Source organism: Nomascus leucogenys, chromosome 18 (genome assembly GCF_006542625.1).
Source record: "Nomascus leucogenys isolate Asia chromosome 18, Asia_NLE_v1, whole genome shotgun sequence".
NCBI lineage: Eukaryota > Metazoa > Chordata > Mammalia > Primates > Hylobatidae > Nomascus > Nomascus leucogenys.
The window spans coordinates 55,184,010-55,204,061 of record NC_044398.1 but is presented as its reverse complement, the minus strand read 5'-3'; the positions used below and the strand labels follow the sequence as shown (position 1 = coordinate 55,204,061).

Below are 20,052 nucleotides of genomic sequence, written 5' to 3'. Positions count from 1 at the left end.
AACAACAGCGAAACTCCGTCTCGAAAAAAAAAAAAAGAAAAAATCCTGTTGGCTTTCTGTGCAGTTTTTGATGCCATTGTGACACGGAGAAACTTTATTTCAGGAACTGCTTATATCAACATCAGAACTTAAGGAAATGTCTGAGTACTACTTTGATGGAAAAGGGAAAGCCTTTCGACCAATTATTGTGGCGCTAATGGCCCGAGCATGCAATATTCATCATAACAACTCCCGGTGAGCTCTTTTTTTCATTCCTTTCTTGTTTTTATATTTGGGAAGTCTTTCTTCCCAAGGTTACTTACTGTTTCATTTCCCATTTAAGAATTAGCATACATTGGCTGGGCGTGGTGGCTCATGCCTATAATCCCAGCATTCTGGGAGCCCGAGGCGGGCGGATCGTGAGATCAGGAGTTTGAGACCAGCCTGGCCAACATGGTGAGACCCCGTCCCTACTAAAAATACAGAAAAACTTAGCTGGGCGTGGTGGCAGGTGCCTGTAATCCCAGCTACTTGGGAGGCTGAGGCAGGAGAATCGTTTGAATCTGGGAGGCGGAGGTTGCAGTGAGCCGAGATCACGCCATTGCACTCCAGCCTGGGCGACAGAGCGAGACTCTTGTCTTAAAAAAAAAAAGTAGCATGTACCTAAAAATTCACTTCGTGATACATTCTGACTTTAAGTCACTCAAGTCACTCTGGAATCTAGTCTGGCATCTAGTCTGTCGCCCAGGCTAGAGTGCAGTGGCGTGATCTCTGCTCACTGGAAGCTCCGCCTCCCGGGTTCACACCATTCTCTTGCCTCAGCCTCCTGAGTAGCTGGGACTAAGGCGCCTGCTACTGCGCCCCACTAATTTTTTGTATTTTTAGTAGAGACGGGGTTTCACCATGCTAGCCAGGATGTGGTCTCAAGGTATGAGCCACCGTGCCCGGCTAATTTTTTTTTTTTTTGTATTTTTGTTAGAGACGGGGTTTCACCATGTTGGCCAGGCTGGTCTCAAACTCCTGAACTCATGTGATCCACCCACCTTGGCCTCCCAAAGTGCTGGGATTACAGGCGTGAGCCACCGTGCCCAGCCCATAAAGCTCTTTTTTGATCTGGGTTCTTTAATAAAATGAGCTTGGGTTTTGCTGAGCTCTGTTGCAAGTTAGGTTCTCCAGGAGGCAGACTCTGAGATGAAGTTTAAAGGACAGGATGTTTATTCGGGGTTATCCCTTGGGATTACTGACACCTGAGGGAGGGGGAGAGGAAACAGGACTGGGTAGCAGGAGAAGCTGAGCTGCAATCAACAGCCTGAAACGCCCTCTAGGGTGTGCAGGTAGAATGGCCCTTCATCTATCAGTCCTTGGATGTGGGCTGCCTCCAGAAGGGGCACAGCCTAAGGTGAGAGGACTCTTTGTAGCCAAGGCAATCCTTGAAGAAGCTAAGAAATGAAGGCCAACAGGTACCAACCATACCTGGTACAGCAGCTGAGGCAGAGTCGTGCACGGACGGGGGATCTGGGGGCGTGTCTCAGAATCCACCACAACTCTGTTTTCTGGACGTGTCATGTCTGAGTTATCTGTTGCATGGACTCAGTCTCAGAAAAGTTTTTAAAATAAATTAATGAAATGCCTTCACAATTACATCATATAATCTATTGATGGAAATTCCAGTAGACCATAATATGCTAATACATCTCCCTAGTGTTGAACATTTGTATTATATTTCCTCTTCTCAGTAGATATTTAAGGAATGCCTAAGATTTGTCAGCACTGAATTTAATGACGCTGTAAGAATGAGTGTCAGATATTGCTTCTTAGTGGCTCCTCTCCTCTGCCCACAGCTTTCTCTGCCCTGCTGCTGGCCCTGCCTTGTCCAGCACATCATGCCATACCCAGGGCTGGCTGCCACTTTAGCTGGGCTTTTCAAAGAGCTCACAGTATATTTGTAGCAAGCAGTGAAATCTCTGGCATTGACCTTTAACCATTGTCAGGACCACTTTCACTTTACCAGAAGGCAGAGCAGCAAAAACGCTCCCTCTGAGCCAAACTTGAAATAACATCTCCTGCAGTCCAGAGCAGAGTTCCGCAGCCTCGGGACTGTTGAAATTTTGGGCCACATTGTTCTTTGTTGGGGGTCAGTGGGGGCTGCCATGTGCATTACAGAATGTTTAGCAGCATCGCTGGCTCTACCCACTAGATGCCCCCGAGTTGGTAACAATCAAAAATGCCTCCAGACACTGCCAAATGTCCCATGGTCCCACGCAGCACAGAATCGCCCCTGGTTGAGAATCACTGGTCTAGAGAATGTGTTTATATTTTTAATTTCTCTCTTAATAGGTAATACAGTTCATTGCTGTCAGAAATAAACATGGGAAGGAAATTTTTTACTGCTTTAAGTACTATCACCCACTGTCCCCATAATTGGAAGTTTTTCTTTTTCTTTTTTTTTTGAGATGGAGTCTCGCTGTGTCGCCCAGGCTGGAGTGCAATGGCACAATCCCAGCTCACTGCAACTTCCACCTCCTGGGTTCAAGCAATTCTCCTGCCTCAGCCTCCCAAGTAGCTGGGATTACAGACGCACGCTACCATGCCCAGCCAATTTTGTGTTTTTAGTAGAGATAGGGTTTTGCCATGTTGGCCAGGCTGGTCTCGAACACCTGACCTCAGGTAATCCACCAGACTTGGCCTCCCAAAGTGCTGGAATTACAGGTGTGAGCCACCGCGCCCAGCCAATTTGAAGTTTTTTCAGTCTGCCTTATGGAAACGGTATAAATTGTTAGTTGCAGAAAACATGGGAGAATATAATAAAAGCCATTGCTAGTTTAAGTAGTAAGTTCACTACTGCCCTCTCCAGGGAATGTCTGAGCTGCAGCCTCATTCTTCCTATGAGTGATTGGAGCAGAGCTTAAGAAAGTCACAGTGCAGAGACAGTGTCCGGCATGGGGACAAGTCACGGTTGTGGCGTGGGTTTGGGTGGTACAGTACCCTAGCAATTCTGCTCTCCAAGCCCCAACTTCCTGACAATACTTGCTTTCTGTGGAGCCTTCTGGATCGGGCACTTAAAGGACTAAATATGTAGGTATTATTTCCATGCCACTTAAGAAGAAGGAACGAGGCTTCTGGAGAGCTGGGCCATTTGTGATTTTGCTTTTGCTGAGAAAGGCTTAGGACAGTAGGGGGAAACGGCAGCTAAAGATTCAGGAGCAGCACCATCCATGTTCAGTGCCAAGAGAGCCCCTCCAGCCTCAGTGGCCCCAGATCAGTGTACCTGACAGTGAACCTGACAGGCTTGCTTGCTGGTGATGTCATAATGGAGGGAGACTGCTTTAAACCTTTGACAACCAAAGTTTAATGGCTCCTAGGAGGCTTATCAGACACTGTGTGTGGTTTTTTTTTTGCTTCTGAGGTATGTATTAAGTTGGGGATTTTTGCTGGGCGCAGTGGCTCACGTCTGTAATCCCAGCACTTTGGGAGGCTGAGGCAGGCGGGTCACGAGGTCAGGAGATCAAGACCATCCTGGCTAACACAGTGAAACCCTGTCTCTACTAAAAATACAAAAAATTAGCTGGGCGTGGTGACATGCACCTGTCGTCCCAGCTATTCCGGAGGCTGAGGCAAGACAATCGCTTGAACCCGGGAGGCGGAGGTTGCAGTGAGCCAAGATCATGCCATTGCACTCCAGCCTGGCAACAGAGCGAGACCCCGTCTCAAAAAAACAAAACAAAACAAAAAAAAGGGGGATTTTTAAAACAAAACTTTGGAGGGGATTTTAATAAACGATAGAAGGTATATCTTAAGAAACAGAGCAAGAGGGAGAAACTACTACTTACTGATTTTTATATTTTCCTTTATTAAGCTTTTCAGTTGTCCATTAAATGTTCCCTGCTAGATTACAGGGAGTTTTTAACTTGAGGTTCACGGGAGTTGTAGGGTGTCTGTAAACAACTTGACGTTGTATGCAAAATTTTGTGTATATTTGGATTTTTCTGGGGAAGGATTTCTATGGCTTACAATTTATTCTCAAAGGGAAGTAGGGCCCTGAAAAGCTCAGGACCCCGTGTTTGTTTTCTCTCAGAATCTTGCTAACCATGGTGTCTGGGTAGGAAAGTAGGAATCCACACAACAGATGACTCAGACTTGACATGTCCAGAAAACAGAGTTGTGGTGGATCCTGAGACATTCCCCCAGATCCCCCATCCGTGCACGACTCTGCCTCAGCTGCTGTACCAGGTATGGTTGGTACCTGTTGGCTTTTATTCCTTAGCTTCTTCAAGGATTGCCTTGGCTACAAAGAGTCCTCTCATCTTAGGCTGTGCCCCTTCTGGAGGCAGCCCACATCCAAGGACTGATAGATGAAGGGCCATTCTACCTGCACACCCTAGAGGGCGTTTCAGGCTGTTGATTGCAGCTCTGCTTCTCCTGCTACCCAGTCCTGTTTCCTCTCCGCCTCCCTCAGGTGTCAGTAATCCCAAGGGATAACCCGGAATAAACATCCTGTCCTTTAAACTTCATCTCAGAGTCTGCCTCCTGGAGAACCTAACTTGCAACAGAGCTCAGCAAAACCCAAGCTCATTTTATTAAAGAATCCAGATCAAAAAAGAGCTTTACGGGCTGGGCACAGTGGCTCACGCCTGTAATCCCAGCACTTTGGGAGGCCAAGGTGGATGGATCACACGAGTTCGGGAGTTTGAGACCAGCCTGGCCAACATGGTGAAACCCCATCTCTATGAAAAATGCAAAATTAGCCAGTTGTGGTGACACACCCCTATAAATCCTAGCTACTCAGGAGGCTGGGGCAGGAGAATCGCTTGAACCCAGGAGGTGGAGGCTGCAGTGAGCCGAGATTGTGCCACCGCACTCTAGCCTGAGGGAGACTCTGTCTCAAAAAAAGAAAAGAAAAGAAAAAAGAAAAAGAACTTTATGATAGATTTCTATAAAATTGCTTCACTCACTGAATGCAGCAGAGTTATAGTGTCTGCATGTTTCTCAGACAAGCCAAACCTACCTAGCCTGCTCAGCTGCCTCATTGAAGACACTGTTATCACTGGCACCTGGATCTTGGCACCATCCATTCCTGTGTGAAACTCCTTTAGCTCTAGGAAGTGAATATCATTGCTAGCAATCAAGAAAACAGACTACCCAAGTTGTGCTGTACAGAGATCTGTTGATATCAATTTTGCAAATAGCCAGTGGCGTTGAATTATATTAGTCCAGTTTTCAAAGCTGAACTAGATGTTTAGAAGGTCAAATTATAAGACACAGTTTTCATAGTAGATAACAAGTTGAAAGTGCAGGTGTGGTAACAATCCTATATTCAGAGGAGGTAACTTTTATAGCACTATAAAAACTAAGGAAATTACCAAAGCCTATCCCTGGAAAGACTGTAACGAAACAGCCATTTAGCACTGACTGGCTCCAGTGATTCCAAAGGTCAGGCCACTAACAACTCTAGAACCATTCCTGGTTTCTGTGTGTTCTGCATCATTGAGCCAGTCACTGGTGCTACTGTTTATGGGATAGGCAAGAAGGTTGCTACCAAAGGAAATGCTTTTGTCTTTCACTGAAGAGGTGGCACTTTGGATATGTCCGTAATCAGTATTAAAACGGATCTTTGAGGTACAGTCTACAGTAAGGGATACCCACTAGGCTGGAGATTTTGATGAGCAGATGGTCATCATTTCATGCATGAGTGCAAGGTCAAGCATGAGAACCTCAGTGAGAACAAGAGGGCTGCAGGGCTTGTGACTGTGGTGTGTACACCTTCTTCAGCACCCTCCATGCCAGGATGAGGCTGATTCTGTCTGCGAAGGAATCAACTCCTATACTTTTTTTTTTTTTTTTTTTTGAGTCTTGCTCTGTCACCCAGGCTGGAGTGCAGTGGCACAATCTCAGCTCACTGCAACCTCCGCCTCCCAGGTTCAAGCGATTCTTCTGCCTCAGCCTTCCAAGTAGCTGTGATTACAGGCACGTACCATCACGCCCAGCTAATATTTGTATTTTTAGTAGAGACGGGGTTTCGTCATGTTGGCCAGGCTGGTCTTGAACTCCTGACCTCAAGTGATCCGCCTGTCTCCCCCTCCCAAAGTGCTGGGATTAAAGGCATGAGCCACCGCGCCTGGGCACTCCTACACTTTCCTTACCCATGCCCAATTTGAAAGAACTGAATGCTGTTTAGTCCATATTACCCTGGACCCTATGGAGAAAGCTCTGCACAGAGCAACCTGGGTAAGTTGTAGATCCAGGTATCGTCATAGGGGTCTCTCTCCACATATCCCAAGATTCAGAAGCTCTGGTAATTGCTTCTTCAGTGGCAAGCAAATAAGCAATAGTGTGAACCCTGCACCATTTATGATGTAACTTTGCAGACATCCATTATATCCGCAGCTAAATCTGAAAATACTCAGGGGTTGCTGCTTTTAGATACCAATTATTTTCTCTTGACATTAAAATGCTAACAAATCTATAACTGTTATGATCAGGTTAAAAAAAATTCCCACTGAAGGGCCGGGCACGGTGGCTCACGCCTGTAATCCCAGCACTTTGGGAGGCCGAGGCAGGCGGATCACGAGGTCAGGAGATCGAGACCATCCTGGCTAACACTGTGAAACCCCGTCTCTGCTAAAAATACAAAAAATTAGCCAGGCGAGGTGGCGGGCGCTTGTAATCCCAGCTGTGCGGGAGGCTGAGGCAGGAGAATGGCGTGAACCCCAGGGGGCGGAGCCTGCAGTGAGCCGAGATCGCGCCACTGCACTTCAGCCTGGGCGACAGTGAGACTTGGTCTCAAAAAAAAAAAAAAAAAAAAAAAAATTCCCACTGAAGAGAGACAGATTTTACTCTGAGCCTTATGTGTTTCTTTAGGTTTAGAAGGCTAATGAGCAGTGGCTGGGGAGGATGGCCTAGAAGTTGAAGCTCACAGGCTTCCTCCCTGCACTCTGCCATTCTTTAGATTGGAGGCGCCCTTGATACGGATCCCTCGCTACACACTGGGGGTTTACTTGCAGTTTAAGACTTCACATTCTATATTAGTATGAACAGGAAAAATATATTTTGTAAAACCACATGTAAACTTAAAGGATTCACTGGTAGGGTCATTATATTATTCTTTTAGGTATGTTTGAAACTCTTCATTATTTAAAAAAATGTTTTGGCCGGGTGCGGTGGCTCACGTAATCCCAGCACTCTGGGAGGCCAAGGCAGGTGGATCATGTGAGGTCATGAGTTTGAGACCAGCCTTGCCAACATGGCAAAAACCCATCTCTACTAAAAATACAAAAATTAGCTGGGCGTGGTGGCACACGCCTGTAATCTCAGCTACCTGGGAGGCTGAGGCAGAAGACTCAATAAAACAAGTAGGCGGAGGTTGCAGTGAGTCAAGATTGTGCCCCTGCACTCTAGCCTGGGCAAAAGAGCAAGACTCCATCTCAAAAAACAAAGATAATTTTTTAAATCTAATGAAGGAGGAAAGAAGAGTCCTGAGAGGCATGCTGAATCATAGCATATTCTTGCAGGTGTGAAGTACAGAGGACGTAGCCAACTCTCAAGACCAAGGGCTTCGTTTTCCATGCTACCTTGCCTGTCACCTCTCCCAGATCCTGGGAAAATGTGACCACTGTTTCACAGTAGGAAGTAGAAATGGTGCCCAGCTTTTTGAAGGCTTGATTCAGTTTGGCATTTTGGAGATGTCATCTTAAGGACAGTGTGAGGTTTTTCTGTAATCTGTGCATTTCGGTCATCTGTCCCACCCTCATGTTATGGATAAGCAGTGGCAGCATTTTCCAGATGTAAGCTGACACACGCTAAAGCTGAACTGTATAAAAAATACATCAGGTAAAACTATGGAACATCTGAAATACGATGTATTCTACACAGAGGCTGTGCTACAGTACCAGATAACATTTCAGTTTCATCCTGATTTCATCAGTCAACAATTTAGCCATGCAAAATGACATTGTTTATTCTATTTATTTATTTATTTATTTGGAGACAGAGTCTTGCTCTACCCCCCAGGCTGGAGTGCAAGTGGCACAAGTCTTGGCTCACTGTAACCTCCACCTCCCAGGTTCGAGCAATTCTCCTGCCTCAGCCTCCTAAGTAGCCGGGATTACAGGCACCCACTACCATGCCTGGCTAATTTTTGTATTTTTAGTAGAGACATGGTTTCGTCATGTTGGCCAGGCTGGTCTCGAACTCCTGACCTCAGGTGATCCGCCCACCTTGGCTTCCCAAAGAGCTGGGATTACAGGCATGAGCCACCGCACCAGGTGCAAAATGACATTTTTAGATGGATATATAGTAGTCTATGAAATTTCAAAATATTTTAAGTAATCTTTGTTGTAATAATAGCTTCAGATTACCAAAACAACTCTAGTGTCTTGGTGAGTACTGCCAATTTCATTGCAACTTCTCAGCAGGAGCCCCGTCTGCTGATGTAATTTGTGATAATGGAAGTGGTGCCCGACTACTGAATGCATGAGAAAAGCTAGACCTTACCTGTTGTTTTAAGGTAAGGTCTACTGCTAACTAGTAGGAGGTGTCTAATTTATTAGACTGGAATTCACTTGCAAAAATATTCTAAAAGCCTTATATTAAAAAAAAAACACTGTAAAAGTTTATGTATTTTCCTGTGCATTCAACTCAAAGAAGATAGGGCCTAGTAAATTTACCTGAAAAATATTTAAATATTCTAATCTAAAAACTGAATCTCACTGAGGGATTCAGGTGGCTTAAAACTCACCTGAACCCTGAACCTCTATTTTCTCATTTACTGAAGTTTATTGGGGTTTTTCGGTTTTTTTTTTTTTTTTTTGAAACGTAGTCTCTGTCACCCAGGCTGGAGTGCAGTGGCGTAATCTCGGCTCACTGCCACCTCCACCACCCGGCTCAAGTGATTCTCCAGCATCAGCCTCTCAAGTAGCTGGGATTACATATGCACACCACCATGCCCAGCTAATCTTTGTATTTTAAGTAGAGACGGAGTTTCGCCATGTTGTCCAGGCTGGTCTCGAACTCCTGACCTCAAGTGATCCGCCCGCCTCAGCCTTCCAGAGTGCTGGGATTACAGGCAGGAACCTGTAACTGTGCCTAGACTATGGAAGTGGTTTTTATATGCTAATTTGTCCCTACCCTCCACAGCTTTTGTTTTAATACTCCCCCCTTGGAAGAATCTCTTGTGATCTAGACATATTAAGAAGTTGTAACTGAAATATTAATAAAGAATGAGGCCAGGCGTGGTGGCTCAGACCTGTAATCCCAGCACTTTGGGAAGCCGAGGTGGGTGGATCACCTGATGTCAGGAATTCAAGACCAGCCTGGTCAAGATGGTGAAACTCCGTCTCTACTAAAAATACAAACATTAGCTGGGTGTGGTGGCGTGCGCCTGTAATCCAACCTACTCGGGAGGCTGAGGCAAGAGAATGACTTGAACCTGGGAGGCAGAGGTTGTAGTGAGCTGAGATCATGCCATCGCACTCCAGCCTGGGCAATAAGAACGAAACTCCGTCTCAAAAAAAAAAAAAAAAGAATGAGTAGCACTGTAGAACTGTAGACATGATTTCCAGGCTGAGAGCAGTTGCAAGGGTCTAGTTCTAAGGCTGCTGGTAAGAGGAGCCAGCATGACATCATATTTTAAAATTATATGTAAAGGAAGATCAAAAGCTTTTCTCATGCTGATTTAGTGTCGATAGTTAAATTCCAGCACCTTTTATGTAGTTGCACTTCATTTTTCATTGCTTTCTGCTGGGTCTGAGGAATTGGAATGAGCATTACCTTGTACAGATGTTCAGATTCGATTTTTAAAGAGAAAGTCATATTTCAGAATCCTCCCTTTTTTCCCCTCTAAGATATAACCTGATGATATTTGAAAATAAGCATGTGGAATAAGTGCAACATTTGGTTAGTGTGTGTTTAAATGATGCATATGTTTTAGGTTCCAAATGGTTATTTCCCCAGTTTGATTTTCTTGAAATTTAGTTTTTAAAAATTCCCATAGATGATGGTGGTAATAATGATTAAAATGAAATGGTGACATTCCCTCTAAACTGTAAAATTCATATCTGTGTACTATCTTCTTGAGCCTACTTATCTTATAGTTTATGTTAAACTTGGGAAATACAAGTTTAAATTTCTAATGAGAAGGTTAAATGTGAGTTGGAAGAAAGTTTTACAAACATCTTCTGTTGGTTACTGAGGTTGTCATACTAAACGTTTAATTTAAGACATTACTACGTGGGGTGCGGTGGCTCACGCCTGTAATCCGCACTTTGGGAAGCCAACGCGGACGGATCACTTGAGGTCAGGAGTTCGAGACCAGCCTGGCCAACATGGTGAAACCCCATCTCTACTAAAAATATAAAATTTAGCTGGGTGTGGTGGTGTATGCCTGTAGTCGCAGCTACTCATGGAGGCTGAGGTGGGAGAATCACTTGAACCTGGGAGGCAAAGGTTGTGAGCCAATATTGCACCACTGCACTCCAGCCTGGGTGACAGAGTGAGACCCTGTCTCGAAAACAAAAAAGACAGTATTAAAAGCTTTGAACATTGAGACAGTTGAGTCTTTAAAATACTTTTAAAAAATGCTTCTCACCTATCTTCCCTATCCACCCCAAAATTTAATTGTAAACTTACAAACTTAAACATCTGACCAAGAACACTGTTACAAAGATGATTCTTCAGCCCAATAAGATCTGCCAGACTTCTGATCATTCACTGTTTTTTTGGCTAATGGTACAATTTCTACTTCTTTAATGGGGAATTCATAAAATGTAGTTGTGGCAGGGTTTCTCATACATTTGTAAATGTATAGAAATGGCTGTGTCGTGAAGCCAGGGTTTTTATACCGTTTCTCTTAGAGAAATAACATTCTTTATCCTAGATCCGATGTCCAGTTTTCACAAGCTGATTGCTGAGAAGGTTCTAGGCGGCGTCTGTTAAAAAGCATTGCTTTCTGTTAATTAGACATGTGCAAGCCAGCCAGCGCACCATAGCCTTAATTGCAGAAATGATCCACACTGCTAGTCTGGTTCACGATGACGTTATTGATGATGCAAGTTCTCGAAGAGGAAAACACACAGTTAATAAGATCTGGGGTGAAAAGAAGGTATGGTTTTTTGGTTTTTTTAAAATCTCTCTTATTGAATCACACGCTTTTCGGACCGCATTTGTTTCTCAGATTTGTCTCATTAAAAATATGCTTGCTCAAATGTAATGTGGTCTTCTGAATTTCAAAGAAGTATTCATGTCTTGTCCAAATACAGATATTTGATAAATAAATAATAAAAAATATCATAGAAAAATAACTTAGTATTTCTAATAGAATTTCTTTGGTTATAAGGAAAGGGATTTTCATGGGTATCCAAAAAGTGTATTTCATGAGGAATCATACATTTTACTTTTGGGCTTGGATTACCCAGATTCAGTTTAATTTTTTAAACATTTGTTTAACTGAGTGCTGCATATAAATGCCAAAGCAAACAAATAAAACTAATAAAAGAAAAAAGAAACCTCAGAGAGATACTGTTCTACCATGAAAATTCTATCTTTTGAAATAGAAGTTCTGTAATTGGGTTTGGTTCATATATGTATATATTAAAGCATATTTCTATATTATTAGCATTGGGAATATGGGAAACAGGGACTTGGTTTGAGGATGCATAGATCCTGGGTTGAAGGATGAGAATAAAGTTGAACAGATGAGAATGAAAATGCACAGGCATCCATCACCATCACTACACACGTGCTCTACAAACAAAAAGTTTGTGCAGGCCAGGTGCAGTGGCTCATGCCTGTAATCCCAGCACTTTGGGAGGCTGAGGTGGGTGGATCACCTGAGGTCAGGAGTTCGAGACCAGCCTGGCCAACAGGGCGAAACCCTGTCACTACTAAAAAAAGCAGAAAAATTAGCCAGTGTGCACCTGTAATCCCAGCTACTCAGGAGGCTTAGGCAGGAGAATCACTTGAACCTGGGAGAGGGAGGTTACAGTGAGCCGAGATCACACCACTGCACTCCAGACTGGGCAAGACAGTGAGACCCCATTTCAAAAAAAAAAAAAGTTTGTGCAAACAACTACCCCACCCTCACCTCCTTTCCTCTCACAGATTTATAGTATTCCTGGTTCATTCCTATTTAATTCTCCTTATTAAAAGAAGATATATATATATATATACACACACACACACACACACACACACATACATGTATATATGTTTATTGTTATCTTCACATGCTGGTTTTATTTGAACATAAATGACTTTGTTTTGAAATCGAGTCTTGCAACTTCATTTATATGCCTTTTATTTCAAATTTTAGATTAAAAGGTTTTACGTCCTGTTGATTAAATTCTGTACATCAGAATGTTGGCCAAAAAGCAGATGGCGTTTAGATTTGGAGAGGACGTGGGTAACTCTATGACCCGTCCCTGCAGTCAGCTGTGTCTGTTTTCAGGCAGCTTATGTGGAGCCTTGGGCGGGGGAAGAGGATCAAGAGAACAAATGATGGTCTCCACCTTGGCTTGCCCCTGTGTGTCTGCCTCTGCCATTGGGGGCCTCTTTCTGAGGGCAGGCCAAGGACACATGTGCCGCCCTCACCTGCCTCTTTCAGTTCTGACAGCCATCTGCTTAGCACAGGGCTACTTGCCGGTTCCTACCTGTTTCTGCCTCTGACCCACAACTGCTATGTTACCGGTACAAAACCCTACACACAAAGTGCCCTCTCGGTGAGCCCTTGTTAGGCCTGGCCTGGGCTTCCTAGCACTTCTTTCCTTTAACTCCCACCCCTGGCCGTCACGGTCCTGTGGCTTCCATGTCATATGCTGGACCTTTTGGTCTCTAGGATCTCCCTGGCCAGGTGAAGAAAGAAGTAAAGGCCAATGGATCCCGAGCCCTGAGCTGCTAATGATGTAGGGGCTGGGTCAGGGAATATAAGTGGGTACCTATATATCATAATTTGTAAAATGACTTCATAAGCATATACTTACATCAGGATATCTTACATAATATGTATATTATATAAAGTGGTGATTAATTGGTAAACACACTGAACATCACTATTTTAGATACTAAACAACTAAGGCAATAAGTACCTAAATAGTTACGTTGAAAATTCTGTAAACTCGCCTGCCTTCCTTCCTCCCTTCCTCCCTTTCTCCCTTCCTTCCTTCCTTTTTCTTCCCTCTGTTGCCCAGGCTGCAGTGTAGTCGGCTCGCTGCAGACTCCCTGCCTCCGGTTCCCGTGACTCTCCTGCCTCAGCCTGCGGGCTGCCTGGGATTGCGGGCGCGCACCACCACCCCTGCCTGGTTTTTGTCCTTTGGCTGGGGGCGGGGTTTCGCCATGTTGGCCAGGCTGGTCTCTAGCTCCTGACCTCCAGTGGTCTAACCGCCTCAGCCTCCCGAGGTGCTGGGACTGCAGATGGAGTCTCGCTCACTCGGTGCTCGGTGTTGCCCGGGCTGGAGTGCTGTGGCGTGGTCTTGGCTCGCTGCAGCCTCTGCCTCCCAGCCGCCTGCCTTGGCCTCCCAGGGTGCTGGGATTACAGCCTCTGCCCGGCCGCCGACCCATCTAGGAAGTGAGGAGCGTCTCTGCCTGGCCGCCCATCGTCTGGGAAGTAAGGAGCGCCTCTGCCCGGCCGCCCCATTTGGGAAGTGAGGAGCGCCTCTGCCCGGCCGCCCATCGTCTGGGATATGAGGAGCGCCTCTGCCCGGCCGCCCCGTCTGGGAAGTGAGAAGCACCTCTGCCCGGCCGCCACCCGTCTAGGAAGTGAGGGGCCCCTCTGCCCGGCCGCCCCGTCTGCGAAGTGAGGTGCGCCTCTGCCCCGCCGCCCTGTCTGGGATCTGAGGAGCGCCTCTGCCCGTCCGCCCCGTCTGGGAAGTGAGGAGCGTCTCTGCCCAGCCGCTCCGTCTGGGAAGTGAGGAGCGTCTCTGCCCGGCTGCCCATCGTCTGGGAAGTGAGGAGCGTCTCTGCCCGGCCGCCACCCCGTCTAGGAAGTGAGGAGCGTCTCTACCCGGCCGCCCCGTCTGGGAAGTGAGGAGCGCCTCTGCCCGGCCACCCCGTCTGGGAAGAAGTGAGGAGCGCCTCTGCCCGGCCGCCCCGTCTGGGATGAGAGGAGCGCCTCTGCCCGGCCGCCCCGTCTGGGAAGTGAGGAGCGCCTCTGCCTGGCCGCCACCCCGTCTAGGAAGTGAGGAGCGCCTCTACCCGGCCGCCCCGTCTGGGAAGTGAGGAGCGTCTCTGCCCGGCTGCCCATTGTCTGGGAAGTGAGGAGCGCCTCTGCCCGGCCGCCCATCGTCTGGGATGTGAGGAGCGCCTCTGCCCGGCTGCCCCGTCTGGGAAGTGAGGAGCACCTCTGCCCGGCTGCCCCGTCTGGGAAGAAGTGAGGAGCGCCTCTGCCCGGCCGCCCCGTCTGGGATGAGAGGAGCGCCTCTGCCCAGCCGCCCCGTCTGGGAAGAAGTGAGGAGCGCCTCTGCCCGGCCGCCCCGTCTGGGATGAGAGGAGCGCCTCTGCCCGGCCGCCCCATCTGGGATGAGAGGAGCGCCTCTGCCTGGCCGCCACCCCGTCTAGGAAGTGAGGAGCGCCTCTACCCGGCCGCCCCGTCTGGGAAGTGAGGAGCGTCTCTGCCCGGCTGCCCATTGTCTGGGAAGTGAGGAGCGCCTCTGCCCGGCCGCCCATCGTCTGGGATGTGAGGAGCGCCTCTGCCCGGCTGCCCCGTCTGGGAAGTGAGGAGCGCCTCTGCCCGGCCGCCCGTCTGGGGAAGTGAGGAGGCCTCTGCCGGCGCCCGTCTGGGATGAGAGGAGCGCCTCTGCCCCCCCCGTCGGGAGGAGCGCCTCTGCCCGCGCCCCGTCTGGAAGAAGTGAGGAGCGCCTCTGCCCGGCCGCCCCGTCTGGGATGAGGGAGCGCCTCTGCCCAGCCGCCCCGTCTGGGAAGAAGTGAGGAGCGCCTCTGCCCGGCCGCCCCGTCTGGGAAGAAGTGAGGAGCGCCTCTGCCCGGCCACCCCGTCTGGGAAGTGAGGAGCGCCTCTGCCCAGCCACCCCGTCTGGGAAGTGAGGAGGGCCTCTGCCCAGCCACCCCGTCTGGGAAGTGAGGAGCGCCTCTGCCCGGCCGCCCCGTCTGGGAGGTCTACCACAGAGGCCAGACGCAATGTGGGGGCTGGACATGGTGGCTCACGCCTGTAGTCCCAGTACTCTGGGAGGCCGAGGCCGGTTGATCACTTGAGGCTAGGAGTTCGAGACCAGCCTGGCCAACATGGCGAAACATATGAAAAATACAACAGACAAACCAACCAACCAACCCAGCAACAACAAAGCAGGTCTACCCTGGAGTCATACTCTAATTTTTTCTATTTTCCTCCCTTTCTGATCCTTTATCCCACTTTATTTTTCTTCCTCTTCCTTCTCCTTCTTCTTTGTCAAAGACATAGAGGATTGAGTTATTATCATTGATCCATACAAAGTCCCTCTCTCATTTATTTTCTTTAATTCCCACCCCCCATTTCTATTCCCTGTCTTCCCATGTGCAACCTTCCAAGATGTGTGATATGCATCTTTTTGTTTGTATGTATTTTTAGAAAGTGTTTATTGTTTTGTGTGCAAAAAAAATTAATAAAAAAATAAAATAAAATAAAAAAGAAAATTCTGTAAACTCTAGCCTTTATGACTAATTACTACAGAATATAACACTTACGGCCGGGTGTGGTGGCTCATGCCTGTAATCCTAGCACTTTGGGAGGCCGAGGCAGTTGGATCACTTGAGCCAGGAGTTCGAGACCAGCCTGGCCAACATGGTGAAACCCCATCTCTAGTAAAAATACAAAAATACCTGGGCATGGTGGTGTATGCCTGTAGTCCCAGCTACTCATGAGACTAAGGTGGGAGGATCGCTTGAACCCGGGAGGCAGCGTCTGCAGTGAGCCGAGATTGTGCCACTGTACTCAAGCCTGGGCAACAGAGCAAGACTCTCAAAAAAAAAAAAGAATATATATCTTTAAATATGCAAATTAATATGATATCTAGGGTATATTTGATTATAGCATATAATTCAACTATTCATACAATAGTTTATAACTAGTTGCTAATACAGTGTAGACATCCATCACAGTCAAAAGAAGACTGGAAATATGTTGATTGCTTAGTGTTCAATGGAAAAACTTTTTTTGTCTAGGAATGAGGGGCAGTGTCACATAGTACAAAAAGCATTTCACTTGGAGCCAAAATTATTTGGTTTAATTTTTATTGAAAATAACATGTACCGTGCCATGCTCTGGGGTGTGCACAGTACTAGCTGCGATGATTCCTACTCTGAGCTCCCACTCCACCCCACCCTCCCCACTGCCCTGGGAGCATAGAGACTAGAGCATCACTGACTGGTACGCAAGGTATGATGGTCGCAGCGTGCATGGGTGTTGTACTCACACAAAAGGGAGGCATCTGACCAGACTGAGGGATCGGGGGGAACTTCTTAGAGGTGGCATCTGAACCAATTATGCAAATAAGTCCACCCAGTGAAGAATGAGGCAGAACTTTTTGAGCAGAAGGAACAGTAAGTGGAAAGGCACAAGGGAAGAGTGAACATCCAGTGTAGTGAAACTGAAGGCAGCTGCATTTTGGTGGGGCTGGTGGGTGAAGCTGCTCTCCCTCTCCAGGCATTGATGTCTTCAGCTGTCAACTGGGGAGATGGACATGGTCATCTCTGAGAGCCAATCCAGTTCAAGCATGTCCCAAATCTGTAACCGATTATTACGAACTGGGAAGAGTGACATGGTCATCTCTGAGAGCCAGTCCAGTTCAAACACTGTCCCAAATCTGTAACTGATTGTTACGGACTCCTGTTGAGGAAGAAGAAGGTAAAAAAACCTGCATCCCAGATGAGCCCCCACATCCGCGAAGCTCCCTTCCAGTCAGTTTCATTGTTGGCTCTACTGCTCTGATGCATTTTTCTGAACGTTTTGTTTCCGCCCTGTCTTTTTCTAGGCTGTACTTGCTGGAGATTTAATTCTTTCTGCAGCATCTATAGCTCTGGCACGAATTGGAAATACAACTGTTATATCTATTTTAACCCAAGTTATTGAAGATTTGGTGCGTGGTACGTTGATTCTGATTTTTGTTCTTTGTTATTCAATCCTGGTGTTTAGCCAGGCAATAAAACAGCCTCTCAAATGACTCCTTTCCTTCTTTATAGGTGAATTTCTTCAGCTCGGGTCAAAAGAAAATGAGAGTGAAAGATTTGCACACTACCTTGAGAAGACCTTCAAGAAGACCGCCAGCCTGATAGCCAACAGTTGTAAAGCAGTATGTACGTTCTGTCTTTCTTCAAGTTAAAGCCTCATAGCTCTTTTTTGGGAGCTAATTTTCCTAGAAAATATTTCAGTGAAGAATCTTAAAATAGTATCCAAAAATCCCAAGAGGTTAATGAGGAAAAGAATGACATCCCCAAACGATAGAGGACTTCTGCTGTGTTTTCATTTTTGCCATCTTCTTTTGGTATGCAGGCGTTGACTTTTCATCTTTTCTTCCCAAGAATTGAATCAAAATAAGCTTTCCCACACCTTCTCCAATCTGATTGCCAAACTGTATCATTTTGAACAATTTATCATAATTTCTCTAATAATTGATGTCACACACACTCTTTCTGACACTTCACCTTTTAGAAATGAAGTGTTCTGTTCTTTAATATAATATTTATCCAGGAAAAGATATCAATTAGATTGTACTAGCATTCTATGTACTTTTTTTTGTTTTTTTGTTTTTGTGGGTTTTTTTGAGACAGAATCTTGCTGTGTGGCCCAGGCTACAAAGCAGTGGTGTGATCTTGGCTCACTACAACCTCCACCTCCCAGGTTCAGGCAATTCTCCCAGCTTCCCTAGTAGCTGGGACCACAGGTGTGCACCATCACGCCTGGCTAATTTTCGTATTTTTCGTAGGGATAGGGTTTTGCCATGTTGGCTGGGCTGGTCTCAAACTCCTGGCCTCCAGTGATCCACCTGCCTTGGCCCCGCAAAGTGCTGGGATTACAGGCATGAGCCATCGCACCTGGCCAATCCTTCTAATATTTTTACATGAACTATAAACAAGTCCTATTTCTTCAGACCACAAATTGAGTATAAGCCATAACTGTTTTTCCCCTTGCTTTCTCCCTCCCTCCACTGTGCATACACATGTATACATTTTTTTTTTAATGAGTAATACCTTTAATCTGTAGACAAATGTGTGGTATTCATCATTAGTCCAAGAATGAGAAACAGTCTCTCCATAGAATTGTTTATCTGCCCATCTCTAAGCCTGACAGATACACAGAGACAAAACCTGGACAAATGACATTCCCATGTAATTACAGCCACAAAACAAGGAAGACCTGTAAGGGTCGCATGTCAATTGCTGTCATGATAGACTCCTAAAATAATTAACAGGTAAAGAGAGCTTTTGCCCAGACCTCTCAGGTGAAAAAGTCTCTTGCTGTTAGTGTCTCTGTTTTGAAAAGTGTCAAGAAATGTATATTTGCAAGCCAGAAAAGAATGAGGACAATCTTTTCTTCCAAAAAAGACCTAATAGAAACTTTGAGGAATGTGAATTATGTAGAACATGCCAGCCACAGTCTCGGCCACTTTTGTCTTTTTATTAAAAGGGCTATTATGTTTTTATTTCCAAGAAATTATGTGGTGTTTTTTTTTAAGTGAGATGGAAGAAAGTATAGACACGAGATGCTAAATAAGAGAATAGCCTATTTTAAATGGGTGTTCTAACACTTTTACAGTAATCCTTTATATATTGTCATGCCCTGGATTGCCCAACTCTCCCTAAAGGTCAGGATCCATCCTCTTAACACCTTGGGGTGCCTTAATATTACTTACTAATATTTATCCTTAAGAGGATGTGTTAAGTGAGGCTCACTGATAATTTAACAAGTTTGAGACTGCAAACTTAGAAGCATTAGCATGGTCAGGCCAGGTGGCTCACACCTGTAATCCCAGCATTTAGGGAGACTGAGGCGGAAGGTTTGCTTGTGACCAGAAGTTCAAGACCAACCTAGGCAACACAGCAAGATCCCCATCTCTACTTAAAAATAATATTTAAAAAATAAAGTCTTAGAAGCATTAGTAGTAGTGAGACTATTGGAATTGGAAACACCAAGACTTACTGTCTGCACCACGCGGACATCCCGCAGGCACGGGGTGGAGCGGCACCAAATTGGAGCTAGCACAGAAATTCACTCAGTGAAGGAAGCTCACAAAGGGTCCAAAGAAATGGACCTGAGTCATGATAGAGAGGTTTCCTTGTGGTCACTGTTCTCTGTTTAAGAAGCCAAAGATAATGCACAGGAATTCTTTTATAAAGATATGCACCTCATTCTTCAAAGATTAGCAGCTGAACGAACAGTGAACATGTTAACGCGGCTGGACCCTTATTAAAAATGAAATGTTTCATGCTGCCCACTAGGGGGCATGCTGGCATCGTCCCAGCACTACCTCCTTTTCATGTGATTTATTCCTAAACTCCAGAGCTCTTAGAATAATAAAGCAAAATGATAGTGTGAGCTATTTGAATAAAAGTTTCTATATTTAAGTGCCTATGGGTGGAAATATTCCAGAGGTGTTATGGATTCAAAATGGCTATTTTTATGTACTCTTGGTATTTAAAATGCAAAGCCATGCGAGCTCCAAAGAAATGCACGCAAAGCAGATTAGACACACCAAAAAGAGGGGAGGAGGAGAACTGAAAGAGCAGAATTATTACAGAAGAAGAACTAATGGGATTGCAAAATGTATTGAGAATTGGAGGGAAACTTACAAGCTGCATTCTACTGAGGATACCATTTCTTCATCTCCCTTCCTTTTTTTAGTGAAAATAATATTAAAATCTAAGAGAGGGCTGTCTAGGGGGATTGTTTTGTGATTGACTGATATTAAAATAGAATCCATTTTAGGCCGGGCACGGTGGCTCACACCTGTAATCCTAACACTTTAGGAGGCCAAGGTGAGTGGATCACTTTAGTCCAGGATTTCGAGACCAGCCTGGCCAACATGGCAAAACCCCGTCTCTACTAAAAATACAAAAATGAGCCGGGCGTGGTGGTGCATGCCTGTAATGCCAGCTACT

At 46.0% G+C, this 20,052-nt stretch overlaps 1 protein-coding gene across 4 annotated transcripts in view; it reads left to right on the top strand.

Annotated features, from left to right (window-relative positions):
* PDSS1 (decaprenyl diphosphate synthase subunit 1) overlaps positions 1-20,052 on the top strand; it is a 52,263-nt gene that overhangs the window by 12,459 nt on the left and 19,752 nt on the right. For 2 of the 4 annotated variants that reach the window (XM_030799009.1, XM_030799010.1), the window contains 4 exons: positions 104-234; positions 10,933-11,074; positions 16,929-17,040; positions 17,137-17,246. In XM_030799009.1, coding sequence (XP_030654869.1) covers positions 104-234; positions 10,933-11,074; positions 16,929-17,040; positions 17,137-17,246 — 495 coding nt within the window. Of the gene's footprint in view, positions 1-103; positions 235-10,849; positions 11,075-16,928; positions 17,041-17,136; positions 17,251-20,052 lie in introns of all 4 variants that reach the window. The other 2 variants (XR_004026807.1, XM_030799011.1) reach the window with 2 other exon arrangements.